At 37.5% G+C, this 19,423-nt stretch overlaps 1 protein-coding gene across 8 annotated transcripts in view; it reads right to left on the bottom strand.

Moving 5' to 3' along the window:
- The window catches only part of EPC1 (enhancer of polycomb homolog 1), a 64,945-nt gene that overhangs the window by 2,482 nt on the left and 43,040 nt on the right, over nucleotides 1-19,423 (bottom strand). For 3 of the 8 annotated variants that reach the window (XM_071428696.1, XM_071428695.1, XM_071428691.1), the window contains 13 exons: nucleotides 18,841-18,986; nucleotides 18,551-18,757; nucleotides 18,031-18,179; nucleotides 16,564-16,720; nucleotides 15,071-15,247; nucleotides 14,870-14,959; nucleotides 14,636-14,784; nucleotides 13,158-13,510; nucleotides 7,517-7,600; nucleotides 1,231-1,349; nucleotides 1,063-1,149; nucleotides 275-416; nucleotides 1-158 (listed from right to left, as the gene is read on the bottom strand). The exon at nucleotides 1-158 is cut by the window's left edge and continues 209 nt beyond it. In XM_071428696.1, coding sequence (XP_071284797.1) covers nucleotides 1-158; nucleotides 275-416; nucleotides 1,063-1,149; nucleotides 1,231-1,349; nucleotides 7,517-7,600; nucleotides 13,158-13,510; nucleotides 14,636-14,784; nucleotides 14,870-14,959; nucleotides 15,071-15,247; nucleotides 16,564-16,720; nucleotides 18,031-18,179; nucleotides 18,551-18,757; nucleotides 18,841-18,986 — 2,018 coding nt within the window. Of the gene's footprint in view, nucleotides 159-274; nucleotides 417-1,062; nucleotides 1,182-1,230; nucleotides 1,350-7,516; nucleotides 7,601-13,157; nucleotides 13,511-14,635; nucleotides 14,785-14,869; nucleotides 14,960-15,070; nucleotides 15,248-16,563; nucleotides 16,721-18,030; nucleotides 18,180-18,550; nucleotides 18,758-18,840; nucleotides 18,987-19,423 lie in introns of those variants that run through there. The other 5 variants (XM_071428693.1, XM_071428692.1, XM_071428694.1 and 2 more) reach the window with 5 other exon arrangements.

The following is a 19,423-nucleotide window of genomic DNA, read 5'->3' as shown; positions in this document are numbered from 1 at the left end:
ATTGGCAGCAGTTACTTGGTGACTCAGTGCACTGTGGGAACTTGAAGTCTGCGTTATATTTGAAGGCTGTAACAAGGCTGAACCTGCTGTTGATGATGAACTTGTATGGACAAGTGCTGTAGGTGTAGTACTACTGAGGTGTAAGCCCTTGTACACTCCTGGAACAGAAAAAAATATCGGTGAGATCATTTTTCAGAAAACACTCAACTCCAAACAGACGTGACTTCACTGCAAAAATCAACATGCAATCCAATTCTGTCAAACAGTTGCATACCTGAGGCCTGAAGAATGCCATTCACCCCAATTCCAAGCACCACATCATCCTTCATTTTGAATCCCATCAGCTGTTCTGATGTAACCAAAGCTGAAGCAGCAAATTGAGCACTAACAGAATCCAGTGTCTTGGAAACAAAACCCTAAAAAGAAAAATGGTGGCAAATATATGTGATTGATGCTTCTAAACTGTCAGTACTCTCCACATTTTAAAGCTACACAAAACCTAGTAAAACAAACATCAATACACCAATAAATCAGAACTGTGGACCAGTCATACTCTCAGAACAAATCATCAGCATTTGGTAAAGCTGGTAAAGTCTCAACTGTGATTTTTTTGTATTACCATGCACTTTTAGCTCTGTTAAAACAACCAAGATGATATTCCCACAACTATCCAAAACACTAAGAAGCTGATTTCTGAAGTTCTATGTAATGCTGTTTCACAGATCAATCTGTTTTCATGAAACTCCAAACTCAATTCAGCAACTTGGAGGTTCAGATTGCAAACAACTTCTGAACCTTTTCATGTGTACATCACCACTGTAATCTCCCTACATATTTATGAATATTAGACACTTTCACAGCTGTATGGGGGACATATGTATGAGTTAGCTTTAATTAACTAAAATTCTGCTCTGAAAATTCCCCAATGACAAGAGGATGATGACATGGCTGGAGATTTCTGCAATTCATATTTCTACGGCTTTGAAAATTTCATTAATTCACTGATCCATCTTTTTTTTTTTTTTGTTAAGAGGGAGCAGAGGCAACGCCTGCCACACTCACCTGCAGTGTCCCTTCTAAACACTTTACAGAATGGCTATGATGTAGATTCAGGCGAAAGCCACTTTCCTGTTGGTTAGTTTCAAGGTTCTATGGCAACAGTTGACAATTAGAGATGAACCCTGGTGGGAAACAATGAGGGATAAATCATAGCACAGACAAATCCCTCACCTGTGATGTGTTGGCAGAGGAATTACTATTTGCTTGCTGTTGATGAATTTGTGCAAGCTGCTGTTTCTGCATTAGTGCCAGTTGCTGTTGATGTTGCTGGTATTGTTCGGCTGTAAATGCTGAACAAAATATAAAAAACGAGAAAATACTGTATCAAAATATGTAGGAATTGTGTATATAAACACATCTACTTTATAAACCTAGACCCCCACCCCCAAAAACTACCACAACAAGTTCCTAAGAGCCTTAATGCACCTTTATGTCAAAAAGGCTGACATCTTCCTAGGAATTTTTGTCCAAACAGCCTCTCTTTTTGTTTGTTCAATATACAGGCTTTAACTGAGTTTAGCTCACAATAGTAAAAAGAGAGGGAGAAAGGAACCAAAATGCAATCGGCCCCACCAAAAACTCTAAAAACAGATTAAAAAGAATGATTAGGTAGAAATAGCATCACTGTTTTCACCTTGTGAAACTACAGTATTGGCATTATTAGTGAAATAGGTTTATATGCCAAACTTGGCAACTGCAATGCACCCCTCACCGACAGCATTCTGAAGGCAGCAAGGGGCTACAACTAAGATTTATGTTCCAATTGAAAACATCAAGTTGGGCATGCTAACAGCTGGGCAGGCTATTGCTGCACAGCACCCTTTTTGTTCATAGCTGCACATGTACAAGTAACTCCATCAATACTGAATTTCACAGAACTATACCCTTTTCTCTAAAATCTTTGAAAGGTGACTCAGCAGTCAGTGCATCACAAGTCAGGCAGAATTTTATCCTTTTAACCCACAGGTATAAAACTGACAAAGCATAATTCGTACAGATTGACAAGGGGATGCCCAATGGTGCAGCACAATCATTGACTAACTTCAGTGCAAGCATTTTTTGTTTTAGTTTCCTTTTCCAAAACAAAATGAAGTCTCAGTTTTCAATTTACAAACTGAATCAAGGTTAGAGTTTGAATGCCCCTGCAAAAGATACACTTTTCAGATTTTCCTTCAATTTTATAATCAGATTGTACAAATGTTCCCAAACATGTGCTCTAAAGAGTACTCATACTTCAAGAATGCATTGGAAGTCACATTTTTGGGGAAGCTCACTACTGCTTGGCAACAAATCACTATCACACTTAAGTCCTGTTCACAAATTGAAATTTTTAAGAATCTTTTGTTAATCTACTCCTTCAGGCTTGCTTGCTGGAAGAAAACACGTTTACATCAAAACCATAACAACGTCCTGCTTCTGGATACAACAGGATTCTGAAGACCAGGATTTTAAACTTGAATAACAAGTCAGTATAAATGGCTGCAATACTTGGAAACATCAGAGCACACACTGCTGAGCATGCATTTTTCTGGTGTTCAAATATTGTTCAAACTACTTCAAGTAAGTACTAGAAATTGCACTGAAATTATGACCAGCAGTTTCCTATTTGGACACTTGAAGCTATAAAATTTTACTCAGCTGTTACATTCACATTACCTTTTCTTGTAAGTAACATCTTTGAGCAAGTAAGGATGCCGTACTTATTTATATTGCCACAAGCAACAAATTACTTACAATTACTTCTACAGTTAAGTAACACTGCAATATTTTAAAATTATTCCTAGGAGAATATCTTAAAGGTAGCAACCTCACTCATAAATGTCCTTAAAAAAAAACAACCCAAACCAAACAAACTATTTACTGACCAAATACTCAAGGAGATGACCGTTTAATTTTAACAAAAAATAAAATTTACAAGTCCTTTAGATTTTTTTAAGCTGCCATCCAACACAAGTTAGAGCAAGAAAGCTTTAGCACACAAAGATTAACAGGTAGAAAGCTGAGCAGCAGTAAGAGAGGGAGGAAAATGTTCTGGTACTGAGAGATATATATTGTGTTTTCAAACCCTAAAATATAGAATCAACATACATTTAGCCAACATAGTGCCAGTGACATTGAAGGTTCCATTTATTTACTTATGGTAGGATTTATCAGGGTGTCCTGTGCAGGGACAGGAGTTGAACTTGATGATACTGATGTGTCCCTACATACTCAGTAGATTCTATGAACCAAGGTATTTTATTCTGTAGTATAGCATTGTAAATGCTGCTTACATGATGTAAACAAAGACAACCCACAGAATGACAAAGAAGAAAAGGGCAAAAAAGGATATGCTGTACCACCATTTTGAACTATGATTAAAACTTCCACCATCATAATCACCTTACTCGTGCCTATTTAAGTGAAATTAGTAGTTCATTTCAGTTTTCAGTCCTAAGTATGTTTAAGATTCTAGCTATAAAACAGAGATGAGGTAAACACAGTCACCTGTGTTGCTTTAACCACCTTCAAAATACTGCTTTCTTTTGCAACAGCAGCAAATGAAGCCTATAGAGATGAGCTGTGTTTGTTTAGGAAAGACTATGCTAAATAATGTCTGGAAGCACTCTATTCTTTCAGAAGTGACATTTTGAAAAAGCTGTATTTTTGAAATTGTACATCAGTTATTTTCTTTTTAACAGGCTGGGACCCTTAGAGCTGTATGCTTCTCACCACTCTAGAAAGTTGTACAGCTGTCAAGGAAAACAAGTGACAGAAGAATCCCACTACCACCATCACCCTCATCTATATTCCAACTGCTCCTCCTCCATTTAAAAACAGCACCTGGAAAATACACTCAAGAACAACTAATTTCAGTTTTTTCAATTTAGGTTAGACATTCAGCAATGTTTTTGCTGCTTCCTTTATTAAAAATAAAAGTCTAACAGACATTTCAAAGTATTATTTAAAACACTATCAGAGGTTTACTATGAAATTCTGAATCAGCTGCATCGGGTTAAGAAAGGCAATACTGCTGAAAAAGGGCTGCTGCAATCTGCAGCCTCCTAAAATAATCTGATTGATATTCCTTTTCCATTCCATAGACAGAGATCCTAATGTACCAGAACAGGTTATAGATTGCTATTACATAAGCCAGGTCTTCCCTCTCCAGGCTAAAGAAACACTACACTGAAGGTTTTAATGAGAACATTGCTACTGCTGTGAACTATCAAAATTTCTTCTGAAGACCTGCAAACTAGGATGGCATTACTTTATTCTTCTTCTGTTAAAAGCCATCATGTATTTTGTTTACACTACCACTGGGTTTCTCCCCCTCCTACTCTCGGTCTACATTCCACACTGCATTTCAGTTGAAAAAATAAACATATTGATTGTGAGATATAAGTTGCTTCTGAAAACTGCCATTCCTATGCATGGAATGGCAGTTTTTCCTATGGGTAAAAACCCATTTGTATGTACTTTACATGAAAGTACTTTCACCTATTTAACCTTATATATTCATTTCCTGTGGCACCCAAGTGTGACTGGAATTGGGGAAATCACATATGCTCAGGACAGTGAAGTCACAGGTGTACTGACTGTACCTCTACATCTACAGGTACAAGCCTGAGCTTCTCAAAGAACAAGTCTAAGTTCAGCTGTCTTTTTTTTAAAGAATCAATTCAAACAGAATGTGCTGCTGCACAAAAACATGCTATTTATGTGTTATGTGGCTTGCAGGAATACTTTCTGCCTGCCTGCAATGTAGCATCAATGCAACTGAATGAGTGCCAAACTCAAGTTTCTTGCTAACATCAGTTCATCTAAAGAAAAAAACAGTGAGTATCCCTAAAAAGCTTCTTCCAAAACCTTTATTCTCTCTTCTCATTTTTGTTATAAAAGAGAAAGGTTTTCAGCTGTGTCCTTTCATGTGTGTCAAAAGAAAAATGGCACATGTAGAAGAAGTAGAAAAAATGAATGTCAATGTCTTTTTGTCATACACTTCTCTTTATCTGCCTGGAAAAAAATGAGCAGGCAAGCAGCAAGCCCAGACCTTTTCTGAACACTTAAATCAGTAACCACACTTCTGGTAACTCAGGGGAGTATTGCTACACTACACAAAGTTACAGATTACTGACATTACTGGAGACCTTCAAGGCTTTAAATAACATTAGTAAAGCAACAGAAAGCCACATAACAGCTTGAAGTTTAAAAAGGGGATAAAACAAAACAAGGTTTAAAGATGACACGTGAGATTTTAAGACAGGCCCTTGCTTCAGCAGCCCCAAACAAGGATGCAGTGCTTACAGACACTTCTCAAACAGCATGCTCCAACCTCAGTGGTCATGGTTCCATCACACAGTAGTGACTATTTAATAGTGCAGGATTTACCAAGTTGAACAGTGATGAAACACCAGTTTCATCCACTATATAGAATCACTACACTACTATGTGTAAAGGGGGAAATCTCAACCATCACTACTAATACACAATAAATGAGAATACAACCATTTCAGAATCTCTTAACTGTCTTTCACAGCCAACAGCTGTATCTTCCCACAAAACTTCTACATACTTTCCAAGACACCTTCAGTAATTTATGCAAGCCACTTGATTCTTAAGTTAACCTAGCCCAAATCCTCTTCTAACCTTAAACATGAGGAACCTTTAAGCACAACTCTGCCTGAAATTATTCACATCTCAAGATGGTTACCAGAAGATGGGCAACTCTTTACCAAGACACTTAGCTACAAAATGCTTCTTGTTTGTTTGCAGCACACTGTATCAAGTGTTAGCACCTCAGCTGAGACAGCCTTCAGATTTGAAGTCAGTACATGATGTTATGCTGTTTTCCTCTTCATTTAACAGCTTGGGACAACACACACACAAATATTATAAACTGTATTGGTGCTGTACTTTGGCAGCAAGGAAATGTTTTTGGGCTTACAGACCAGAAAAGTAATGGAAGGTAGAAGAAAAAACTTAGAGGAGTTTTCAGCTTTGAGTACAAGGAATGAAATCCTGTACATTACTGATACTGACTGACAGGATAAATGACTCAGTATCTCCTTAGTGACAGCTACAAATCCAGTTTTATTAAAAAAACCCTGAGCTATTGCACACTGCACTATGAATATGCTTTTCTACAATCACTTCTATGAGTATTTGTACTCTTTGGAATAATGACATATCTATTTTTTGCTTGAACTAAGCCACTGAATATCATTTTCAAATGGCATGATTCTGTTTACATATCAACCAAATTCTATGGGATGGTGATACCCAGCAGGTACTGCTTTTCAGAGCACAGAGTAACAGTGATACTGTCAATGGACTTTCTGAAGATCCATAGTTTGCAGCAGTTTTACACTGCAATATAAATATTCTAACAGTGCTCACTGATTGTACTACAGCATTTCACATGTCCTAGCCTTACAATACTGTAGCTTACATTTAAGCTTCTCTGAAAAATCAAGTTCTTTCCAGAAGTGGCCAAAACCAGTGACAAGTGAGTGTCTGTGGGGGGCTGGCTGTGCCATCTGTATGAACAGATGGGCCTTTGTACAATCAACAGCCACAGCTTCTGCTCCCAACTACTGCTGCAAGTTTTACTGGGAGGTCACTCACTTGTTACTTTGCTTCCCTCAAGAAGGAAAATACAGACTCTTTTTAAGTTGACAACAATAACCAGTTTCCTAAAAAAAAAACCAAACAGGGAGTATACCCTAGAAAGCAGAAAATCCATATGCAACCTCCTGGTCCTCTACGGACATTCCTTTCCATTTCTGGAATGGAAGATGCTCACTAGATTTGCCAGGCAAACTGAGCAAGCTTTGTGGAGTAAACAATGACCTAGCCAGGTAAGCTTTTTTCTTCTGTAATAAAGTTTTTAAAAATGTTAATACTGAGAGACTCAACAGCATAATTAAACCTTTTGACAAATGTTTCAGTCCTGCTAAACATCTTAAGAATTAGATACTTAAATGACAGTAGCTTAAGAGCTGTTTCATAACAAGTATCTGTTCTCAAGAGCAGAAATGATATTTCAGTGAGAAAACTGAAACATGAAGACTACATTAGGTTTAAAGAACTTCTCTAATCCATTTATAGAGTACTAGATTCCATGATCCTTCCAGTGGAGGTGATAACCATTAAAAAGGCAGTTTTGATCAGAAGAAAGTTCACTAACTAAAGCTTCCAAACTTTTTCAGAAATTCAATAGAGAACTGCTGAAGTGTGTGGAAAGATGATATATCATGTTACAATGTCTTCCTAAGGGAAATATATGAGAGCATCGCATCCCTGCTGTATAAGACACCAGTTAGTGGTTACTAATGCCAAAGTGCATGCAAAGCAATCATCAATCACAAAGCTAAGTAATCCAGAACATCACATTTTTAAATCTCTATCTTATGTGAGATGTTATCTGGCTTACACTGCCTGGTTAAAGATTTTCTACTGTATAGCAAATTCTCACCAGTGAATTCAGAAGATTGGAGAGACTTAGAGCCATCAGTGTGATTAAGTATTTGATGCACCAGGCCCAAAGATGTTTCACTTTCTGAAAAGAAGTTCAAGATGGGTTTTACTTAAACATGGCATTATTGCACACTATGAGAACACGAATCATTATGCCCTTGATTACTACTACAACAGCTTTTTATTTCAGCCCAACAGAACTGAAGTGTGAAACTCCTAACATCAGAACTGGAGAAATTATCAACTAGATATAATGTCTATGTATGCACTCCCTACTTGGTAGCAGACGACAGACAGAAAACAATTAATAAAGATTTTTTTACTAGCCATTGAATGAAAGCTAGAAAGCTTCCTATGCACTTTTATTGGTCTGCTCATTGTTCTTAAAATGAGTTTCCACCAAAATGTCACATGCTAGTTAGGGTACACACAGTTTACTGCAGTTACAAATGTGACCATCCTTGCATGGGATGCAACGTGTAACAGCTCCACAGGCCCAGAGATCTTCAACTTTGGAGCAAAGTTTTACTCCAACTGAATTGAAAGGGAATGAGAAGATCTAGTAAGACCACAAAGTCTTGAAGCCTCTGGAAGTGCTCAGGTGTTTTAAAAAGTACCAACTCTTCTGCATCCACAGTCACATTTCCCAGACTAAAGAAGCTTTTTAGTATTTCCTCCTTCAACTAAGTTTAGGATGGGCTATAGTAAACACCTGTTACTCTTGAGGCCATTGCTTTTCAACTAGCTCAGCCACAGATGGGCCAACACTATTAAATTCCAAAGATAACTGGAAGTGGCCATTACAAATTTCAGTATTTTTCATCACCAAGTTTATCCGTAATGTGAAAGAAGCATTTCAAAAAAAAGGAAAACAGTAACACAGAGCAGTGTTGAGAATACTACAGATACAAGGGTTAATTAAAAACATCTAAACACAGCCAGTGATGGCATGAAAGCCATGGACAAGTCCTTCCACATTGCTACAAGGAATTGCCACAAGGATTGAGAAGCTTTCTCCTGTTTCTTTCTGGGAAAAGGTTATCTAAAATCTGGCGTCAGGTATAACACCTAAAAAATGTCAACATGAAAAAACAGTATGGAATCACAGAGTGGTTTGGGTTGGAAGGGACCTTAAAGATCAGTATCTAGATCCAAACCCTCTGCCATGGGGAAGGACACCTTCCCCTAGAGCAGGTTCAAAGCCCCATCCAACCTGGCCTTGAACGCTTCCAGGGATGGGGCTTCCACAACTTCTCTGGGCAACCTGTTCCAGTACCTCACCATCCTCACAGTAAAGAATTTCTAATCTAAACTTACTCTCTTTCAGTTTTAATCAATACCCCTTGCCCTGTCACTACATGCTCTTGTAAAAAGTCCCTCTCCATCTTTCTTGTAGGCTCCTTTCAGATACTGGAAGGTCCCAACTAGGTCATCCCAAAGCTTTCTGTTCTCTTCTCCAGGCTGAACAATTACAGATCCATCAGCCAACATTTCATATTTGGGAAATGGAAGCACAGCTCACTACCCTGCTAGATCCCCAAGCATGCAAAACTGCTTTTAAAAAGCAGATTAAGAGGTCCAAAAAAAGCATGCAAGTTTACTGGGGAAAATGTTATCTCTATGGAACTCCCACAGTAGAAGTTACTGAACAGCAATGCACAATTTGCATCACATCATCTAAATGTCTAGTTTACAAGAAAATGCAAGGCATTTGACTGTATTCTGGACACCCACAGCTTTTCATATATAGTATGTATATTTTATACATACAATCCCAAACACAAAACCTAACAGTTTTCAGTAAGGCTTCTTCTCAAAGAGTGATTTCTCAACTCAGTTGAGCAGGCTCCAGTCAACTGTCAGCCTCTTTAGCCCTGCCAGCTTTCAGACACTGTTTTCAAAGGGATCAGCTTCTGGGTGAAGAAGGCAGAAAGGAACAGAATGCAAGACTGCTGCCTGCTCTTAGCAGAGCCTGGGAACCAGTGCTCCAGTATTTCACTACTGACAGGTATCTCTGCTCTGCTTCCTAAACACAAGGCTGAAATGGAATGATACATGTGTGCAGCCTTCAGTGTCTCTAACTTTTGTTTATGAGATCCAAGCATGCAAAAATGTGAATGCAGCATATTTAATAGAAAGTGGTATGTTCCAGCAGAGAGCAGTTTCTTAAGTGATGGAGGTCAGAGACTGCTATTTGCCTGGCAGAACCAAATCAACCACCAGGGGCCACAAACACTTCAGCTCAATACTCATACCTACTGTACACTCCATCTCTGAGGATTATGACTGAGAAACCTGACACTGCCAGCAATACAGGCTTCTTTACTGAAGTAATTCTGCTGCTAAACAAGTTAATTATCCACAAAAATAATGCTTTAATGCTCTTGCTTCCTTTTTAGTGGCGTTCTGAATAACATGTGTTAAGACCTTTTAATCAGCTCTTCTCACAAGAGGGCAAAGGATACTTTTTCATAAGTAAGATCAGAAGGAACTACCCTCTACACAAGTGATGCTACTTGGCCATTTGCTCCTGCTGCCAAAGTCTAGCCTTCAGCACACCACAAGTGTTCAGGCAACCTGTAAGGGCTTTTGACAGCCCTTCTCAGTTTACACACAAAATCTCATGCACCAACTTCCACAAATCTTTAATGCTGAGTACTCTGAAACCCAGAATCAGAATAAATTACATTTCTTCAGGATCAAAGGCACTTCAAAATATTTACAAAATGCCCAGCTCTGGGAAAACCTCTCTCTGATCTTCAGGATGAAAATCAAGGCTCCCTGTAGCCAGAGAATGGTATGTTACAGCACAGCTTTTGTAACATATCCTCTCATTAACAGAGACCTGAGATACCATCTTAACCTCATGGCCCTGCTGCCACGTATAACAAACCCAAGGAAGGTATTTTCCATGTCAGCAGCATGTCTGCATCATGCACAGCAGAAAAAGCTCAAGACTTTCTTAGTAGGGAAACAAAAACCACTCATGTGATGGCTCATAATTAACATAAGCAACATGACCACCTCTGTTGGTCACTACAGAATCCCAGGATGAACATCTTACAAGTAAGTAATACAGTTTGAGCACAACTTACAGTAGCAGTGAAAGGATAATATGACTTAAAAATACAGATGTATTAATAAGTGTTTTCTGACAAAAGACCAATTGCCACTTCAAAAACCTAAAAGGCAAAGAGAAACAAACCTAAAACATCCACACCCACAAACTCCCAGCTTCAAAAACAACTAAGAAAAAGCAACAGGGAAACCCTGCAGTTGTTAAGCTACAATAGTAACTACTACAAAAACGTCAGTAGGGCTGTTAGATACCTGAGGCTCTTTACAGGATTGGCTACAGAAAGAACAATCACAGAACTCAGCAGCTGCAGCCCCACTGACAGGCAGCTCTGAAGAAGTCAGACTCAGACATGAGACATTTGAACATGCCTGTGATCTGTACAGACAATGTATCTCACAGAATCCTTTTAGAAAATGGAAAAAAAAAAAACCAACCCCAGGAAACCACACTGGTACCAAGATAGAGCAGATTATGCCCCTTACAAACATTTACACCTGAACAGGTGATCAACAGTAAACCACACACACAGACTTATATACACTCCAATGCCACAAGAATCACAATTAAGATTATAAATAATTATATGGATATAATCTATCTGGTTATGTTAATAATAAGTGACTATCCAAAGACTCTGGTAACCAATTTAAAGTATACCTATCAATTCAGACAGCTGTATTTTTTTATTGAACATTCAATTTCTGTATGAAATCCTAGCAAAATTATGAAACTAAACTCCACATTTGTATTTTAAAAAGCTTGGAATACTTCAATATTTTTCACAGAATTCCAAGCAGAAATGAATGTATTACACCAGGTACTTACACTAGTATGTATTATTTTCCCACAGGCTTCAATATGCAACCACACAATTAAAACCTTCTATGGGACTCATCACTATAAATAATTCTATTTAATTCCTAAATGATGTAGATCAATATCCTTACCATCTATTTCAGGGAAAAAACACTCTAAAAGGATGTGTGTGTGTTTATTTATACAGACACACACAGAGACATGAACTTTAAACTCCTTCAGCTGATTTTTCAAGTCTACTTGACTTTCAAATGTAAAGCACTGTCCATGAATACCTTGCAGTGTATTTACAGTCTATTCAACACACATTAGTTTTGTTTTCACTCTCCTTATCTGGCTACCATTTATCACAGTTCAGCCTGACCACCAGGCAGAGAATGCCCTCACTGGCTTCTGGACTTGTTTTACTGATTCAAGCCAGTGAAAGAGCAGAATTTAAACACCAAAAGCCACACTAAGATCCCAAACCATAAGAACCATCAGTTTTAGCCCTAGTACATTTCCAGCAAGAAGAATCATGAAAGAAGAAAGGGGCATGGGGGCAAGGACCTACTTCTAGGACAGCATGGAGAGGAGGCATGAAATAAAGCAGCAAACAACTGCTGCTCACTAACAAAAAGCAGCAAACAACTGTTGCTCACTAACTCTACAAATGCAAGGAGAAAGAATTTTCAGGAAAAAGCCTCAAAACATGATACAGGAGGGAAGGTATATAATATAGTGGCATACAGAAGATAAAGTTATCTGATAACCAGTGTAACAGTCTTTGAAGCAAATCACAAAACAACCCACAACTTACGTAGTTTATTAGGTATATGCAGCTCTGCTCGCCACACTCCTACATTATCCAGGTTTTCTGATTGATTTCCAAAGCCATAATTCAAAATGGCAAGGAAAATATGATTCTAGATACTCCTTACAAAACCCTGGTGAACTTCTGAGATTGTTTTATATAAAAAATGACGTTATTTTAACCTTCTATAAAAAGATGACATTTACAGTAAGTAACTCATGAATTTTGATGAGTTGCTAAGTTCCATTCTAACCACGTAAATACCACTCTTCCAGTGAGAAGAAGTAAGAGTGATGCTATCCAATAGTGCTCCAATTAAAAACCACTAACACATCACATTTTTTCAGAGTCAGATCCTCAAATCTGTAATTAGGTTCTATAAGATGTAATCTGCCACTTGCTGACAAGATGTAGAGGTGATTAGTCCAAGAGTTTTGCTAAGCATAAGCAGATGTAGCAGTGAGGGTGGGCTAGATACTTCTTGGCTGGGAAATGGCATTAAAGTTCATTTAAGTTCAAGTAAGAATTCATAGCATGCTGGGACTCTAAATGAAACGTTTTACCTGAACATTTCCCATCACTGCCAGACCTTGTACTAGAAAAAATTTGGTACATAATATTTATATTAACATTTCCATTAATGTATTTTTAATTTCAAAAAATCCAAATATTCAGTGAACTTAAACCCTACACAATACTGTTGTTTCAACTTTTATGTTTCGACAATTGTAATTACATACCATTGTAGCATTTGTATAAATCTCAGATGCAGTACACTACTGTTAGCAAAAAATGAAAATAAATTCAATGTAGCAAAAAGAGACACACTTGAAGATAGGCTGTAACCATCAAAATAGACCACAATGTAAAATATGGATGACCTAATGATATTCTGGATTTTCTGACATAAGTTTAAAACTTCTAGAAGCAAGTTTGTTAAAATAGACATACCAATATGTGCTGAACCACTGCTACTTTTACTTTGTATAGAGGTACTGCATGTCTGGGTCCCGGGTTGTGCTGTGCCTGTTCGATTTAAACCCCTGTATAATTTCCTACAGGAGAGTTCATCATTGTCACTGTCATGTAGGGATGGTGTCCGAGGCCTAAAATGCCGCCATCTACATGATTTGATATTGACTAGTATCTGACTGAGGTCTTTTGAGAAAGATTTGTCCGAGGTATTTGTTTCTGAGGTATTGGCAAATTGACTGATTGAAGAGTGTTGTGATGAGGAAAAGCTTTCCAAATCCAGGTGATGAAATGCACTATCGTAGTCCGAATGCGCTCTGTCTAGTAGCACCCTAAAACCAGAATAAAGCACAATTAAACAGCAGCAAGGAAACACCAAGGAAGTCATCAGTTTGACGTGAGTGCTTGTGGATGATTAAAGGATAAAAGCTACACAAAAGTATTCTAGAATAAGCCAACACACACATATGCACTCCCCTGACACAATGCATGACCACTTATTACTTCACAGTAAGTATTTAGGTATTTATTTAGGTATATTCTAGCTTCTGCTGTCTGAAGAAAAGCTGAAGTACATCATCACATTTTTATTAAGGACACTTCAACAACACAGAATTAAAACAAAGAGACCTAGAGAATAACACTGCTTAAGTAAAAAGTGATTAATATGTCCTCCTAAAGTAACTTCATTTCCAAAGCCTTACTCTCATATACACTAACTATACCTACAACCATCCCAAAACAGTAGGGATATTACATGTTAACATCCAAATCCCCTTGGAAACCACCCAGTAAGAGCCATCCGATCTCATTCCAACTTTGCTGATTGGCCAAGCTGGCTTACTAGTACTATGTGAAGAGGTGCTAAGCATAAATTTGAAGTGCAAATCACATGCTTACTTTTAAGAAAAATTTAATACAAATGTACTACTTTCTTAAAGACATGATATACTTACACACTCAACCATTTATAAATTGTTTTCAGTAAAGATTGTTAAAAGCAAAATGCCTGAAATAGGTAATTATTTGATATTTTTCACAATGTTTGAAATTTAACAGTTATTATAATTTCTAAGCATCTCTCTCAAAATAATCCAATACTGTCTAAACTCTGAAAAGCATTTTTTGCAAAATACTATTTTTGGTATCTTGAAATGCTACTATTTGAGGATAGCTATGCAAACAATTTAAAAACAAACCAATCACAACTGAAGATATACATGCATTTTCATGCCAAAAATGGGAGTGCAAGCAATAGAAAACCCCAAGAAATATTTAAGAAAACACTACTAAAACAGCTTCCACTAGTGAAAAACAAAAATGGAAATGTTAGCAAGCTAATCTCTCTGTGATGTCTCCAATTGTTTAATTTTTGGGGTTTTTTTAGACTTTTTCTTCTTTGCATCTTACTGATTTAATTTTCTTTTTAGCAACAGCAACAATTACACAGCACTTACCTTCCACCACGGCCAACCCGTCTCCGTGCAAACCCAATACACCTCTGGGGGACAGTGAGGGTGGTTAAGCAGTATCTGTAACGCACATCTCCTAATCTTCCCTCCTTAGGGCTACTCCACGGCCAGTTGCCAGGTTGGTCTAAATGAGGCTTAAAATAATTTTAAACAATTAAACACAGGATGTTTTCACACAGTGACACTCTGTCTTACAATGCACAAGGAAATTCTACTTACAGCATAGTACTGACAGCCTGCTTTCCTACGGAAGGCGAAAGGACCATCGGGATCATTTTCTTCCTCAGCCTCCGAAGAACCAGACAAAACCTTTGAAGAGTGGGTGGGGTGAGAGTGGTGTATGAGGAAAGGTACTAGAAAATCCCTGAGTTTTACTTCTGCTCTTTCCCAAAGAGCAGCACAGAACACTAGAGGTCCTACCTGGGAAAGAGGTTCATCATCTGAGCTCGGAAAATCATACTGATTCAGATCTTTAGCATTAAAGACTGGCAGTGCAGCAGGACTTGTCTGTTGAGGAGTAGCAGCAGCAGACGAAGGTAAGACTTTTGGCTTCTTCTCATACTTTCTTTTGGGTCTAATAACATCAGGTTTATCTTGCTGCAAGAAAAATGAAAGCAGTGTAAAATTACACATAGAAGAAAATTACATTAAAACAGTAGTTTAAGTAAACTCCTGTATAAGCAAGCTAATGACATGAACTCATCTCTCTACCATGTTCCCAATAAAACATGCAGTCATTTCAGAGTGTCTGAATTTCATTTCCAGTAACTGAAACACTGAACAGACAACATGGAATCAAGCACTGTTTGCTCAATCTGTGGTAGGTAACTCACTAGCAGTTAAGGTAATAGTACTACTTTGGAGAAGGAGACCAAAATATGTATCATGATATCTACGGGGCAGGCACCTTTTTATTTCCTAGCATTTTTAATTGACAGCCATTTATGCAGTGTCAGGGTATTACTAAGTACCAAGCAATGGTACTTAGGCAGAAATAGACTTGTCAAAGATACCTATAATCTTGCAAAAAATCTCTAAAAATTAAACACGTTTCCCCATACTATGCAAAGTCAAGTTTAAGAGTATTTCCCAAGTTTGCCAGCTGTGAGACACTGCACTGATCCAACATCACTAATAAGCAAGTACACACCAGCAATCACAAGGACAATGCTTTACTACTAGTGGAAGAATTTACTGATTAAAGCCACCTTGCCAAATTCAGAACAGCCTCTGAATATTCTTTAGTTACAAGCTGCCTTGTTTTAAAATTCAAATTACACCTCAGCCTTTATCCTGTGTCACCTGACCTATTTAACATGCTGAGTTGTTCGCACTGTAGCTATGGTTTGTATGACACAAAATTAAAGCCTGCAGGGAGAAAAGTACTTGTCAGCTGTCTAAATCAAATAAGATTTGATACTTCACTTAAATGTTAAACCAAAGATATACAGCAGGGGGAGAATTATCATATTTCAGAAACATCATATTTCAGAAACAAAACAAACCCTAACCCTCTGTATTAAACTAACTACATAGCTTAGAACAATACATGGTATTCACATCTTTAGTTCTATCTTCATACAATGCCTAATGATAATAAATACAGTTTTGCTCAGGACATCCCAGTTTTATGGACAGTAGTAAAGAAAAATGTTTCCATCCTCCTGAATAAGAACACAATTGCATGTGTCCTTTTATCTGTAGTTTGTCTGTACTACCTTTATTTCTATGTTGAGAAATGCTGCTAATCTGTTATCCTTGAAACTCCAACAGAACAAAGCCATTTTATTTCACTTGCAGCTTTGCTTCCCTATTGCCAGTTCCAAAAAGCTTCCTCCCTCCTCCAACCCTAAAATGGTGTATTCTGTATACTTCACAGCATGAACAGTAACTCTGTTATTGATGTGACTTACTTTAACTTTATATTCTTTCAGTTCCATAGCTTCTTGGTGTTTAAAAGAACTGCTGTTAGTCACAGGAATAATGGGAATAGCATAGGTGGGTTTCAGCGGCTGCCGCTGTGCCATGACTTCAGACATGATCTCTCCACTGTAGTCACCCAAATTATACCTGAAATCAGAATAAATTTTATTTGTTGGAGTACAACATCCATCTGGTAAAAAATTGAGAAAAACAAATTAATACTTGCAACTTGGGATAAAAGGAATGTCCAGTATATCAGCAATAAGTGCAAAAAGTATTATTCCAGAGAAGGAGATGAGTAACACAGAAAATTCATTGCAGTGAATAATGCTGACAAGATAAAAAAGGACAACTAATCTGTAAAGCATCTCCAAAAGGTAATACTGTAAAGGAAAGGAGAGTGTTATCCACCCCTTTCCTTGGGGACTGGTACCATTTAAAGAATTTATCACTCAAGAAGTTTTAACAGTGAAACAGAATGCCTTATTCATGAACCCTCCTTCTTTTGTGTTACAGAGTACTTTCAATAAGCAGATCCATGAAACATTACATTTCAAGTCCTGTGAGAAATGCTAAGTTGAAATACAGTTCTCTATTCCAAGGGAGGGATTTGAGTCTTTCCTCTATTCAATAGCTTATTTCCTTCAAAAAGCAACTGGAAAAATCTTCCTGATTTCTCTCCCCTCTGTTTCTGCTGAAAATGCTCAGGGCTTAAAAGAAGTGCCCCGATAGAGCCAATTCAGCTTGTCTCCCTAAAAACCCAGATTATGAAGTCAGTTCTGCAGTTTTAAGGTACTGACTTGAAACATTTGCTTTCTAGCATGGACACTTAGGCTAGAAAAGACTATTCAGATTCTAAGTATCAACTTAAAGGACAACTCCACACTACAACTGTGATTCTCAGTCAACTGGGAAAGTGACACTTGGCAGAGCATTTGGCCAAAAACACAATCAACAGGATGGCACAAGAAGCACTAGCTGGAGATGACTCTCACATTTAATGCTGCATGAAATGCTTGTTTTCCTTGAGGGGGTATTAGATCAAGCTTTTTTTGCAAAGAATAGAGATCATTAAATCAAAGAAGAATGGTATTGATTGAAACGGGCCTTAAAAATAGCTGGGATTTCCATAATCTACATACTTAGAACACAATTTCAAATTACTTCGTTTGAAACTATGATCTCTCTTCTGGAATAATATACAGAGTAGATACCTAAGTTTGAAAGTATCTACACACATAATAACCATGTAGCTTAATATGACAATAACCCTCCCTTAATAAGCAACTTCCTAATGTTTCATTTTTTCCCCATAGGCAAATATGAATATGCTACCCTGTAATGTGAAACAGAGTCTGAACTTATTTTAAACATCTCCCACTGTTCAAATATTTGCAGCAACCCAAATATAAAGTAATTTCCACAGCTTTCTGCAGCAAATTTTCAATAAACATTACCTCTTTTCCATAATTTCCAGTGTTAAATGCAGCAACTCTCTCTTGCTTTTTTCCCTCCTTTTTATCATCTCCAGGATGGTTACTGCACGACTCAGATCTCGACGCAGCTTCAGCATCTTCTCATAAGAAGCTTCATCATTTTTCCGATTCTGCAGATACATAAAACACGTGTTTCCCCACATCGTTCAAGATAAATAATCTGAATTAAAGTAAGCTATAAATATTTAGGTATGCTAAAAAAAAGTCACATGCTAACCGAAGAGAAGCATGTGCGTGTTATCAATGATACACAGCTTGCCAACACCCTATGTGGGTTTAAGAGTAAATTTAGTGAAAAAGTGAATATAAACTTTCATTCAATAGTGCGACTAAAACTGTTTTATGTTTTTTGCCCTTGCAAATTAAAAACAGAACATTCAATTTTTTTATGATGTTGTAAATTTTTTCTTTAAACAAGCAACTTCTGGAAAGAGGGAGAATTAAAAGAAAGAAAAGCTGAGGGAGGCACTGATACACTTACTTTTCGTGTCTGCATTTTTTCCGTTCGTCTTCTAAAAGCAACGTAAGGGTCATTTGTGCTGGAGCCATCTCGTTTTTCCTGCTTCACTGCTGGAATAAGTGAAGGACCTCGACAATTTTTCCTCTTTTTAATCCAGTACTCGTATACTTCTCTGATCAATTCATCATCTTCCTTCAGCAACAGCTTGGCCTCTTGCAGGCTGACTGGCTAAATGTAAAACCCAGCATGTCACTTTCATACAGTAATAGAGAGCACGTATTTCAAATTCTTTATTCAAAGTACCGTTGTACCTGCTGACCGCTGCCCTTTTCTAGTCTGTCTATCATCTCCTCAAATTGCAAAGGAGAGATGTCCATTCTTTTCTTCAACTTATTCACAAAGATCTCATCTTCTGAATCCAAGTCATAATCTGGCTGCTCAGCATCCAAACTAAAAGCTAAATGATACAATGAAAGTTAAAGTTAGTTTTACTACAAAAATGCATTGTTCTAATAGTGCCCACAGCACACAACACACTTCTCAAGAGAAAACCAAAATTATTTGTTTGAATTTTGTAATGCTACTTCCACATGGATGTAAACATTGAGGGTTTTTCTTTGAAAAAAAACTACCCTGTTAAAAACTAGGCATAAAAGTTGACGTCTACTTGGTATAGTTTTGTTTACCAATGAAAATTTACTAGTGGTCAAACCAACTAACAGCTTACTGCCTCACTGCTTCAGTAAGACATTTTTAGATTCATTAAAATCTTCAATGCTGCCAAGCATTCTGGAGTTTTATGTATTGTACAATCAGCAGTTCAGATTTCAGCCCAAACACATCAAAGGTACTCCTAGCAAAGCATGTGCAGCCTGTATTACAATGATCTTAAAA

This window comes from Agelaius tricolor, unplaced genomic scaffold (assembly GCF_023055355.1).
Source record: "Agelaius tricolor isolate 1412-34295 unplaced genomic scaffold, bAgeTri1.0.p SCAF_6, whole genome shotgun sequence".
In the NCBI taxonomy this organism is placed as follows: Eukaryota; Metazoa; Chordata; class Aves; order Passeriformes; family Icteridae; genus Agelaius; species Agelaius tricolor.
The sequence above is the reverse complement of the archived record's forward strand: the minus strand, read 5'-3'. Positions and strand labels throughout refer to the sequence as shown.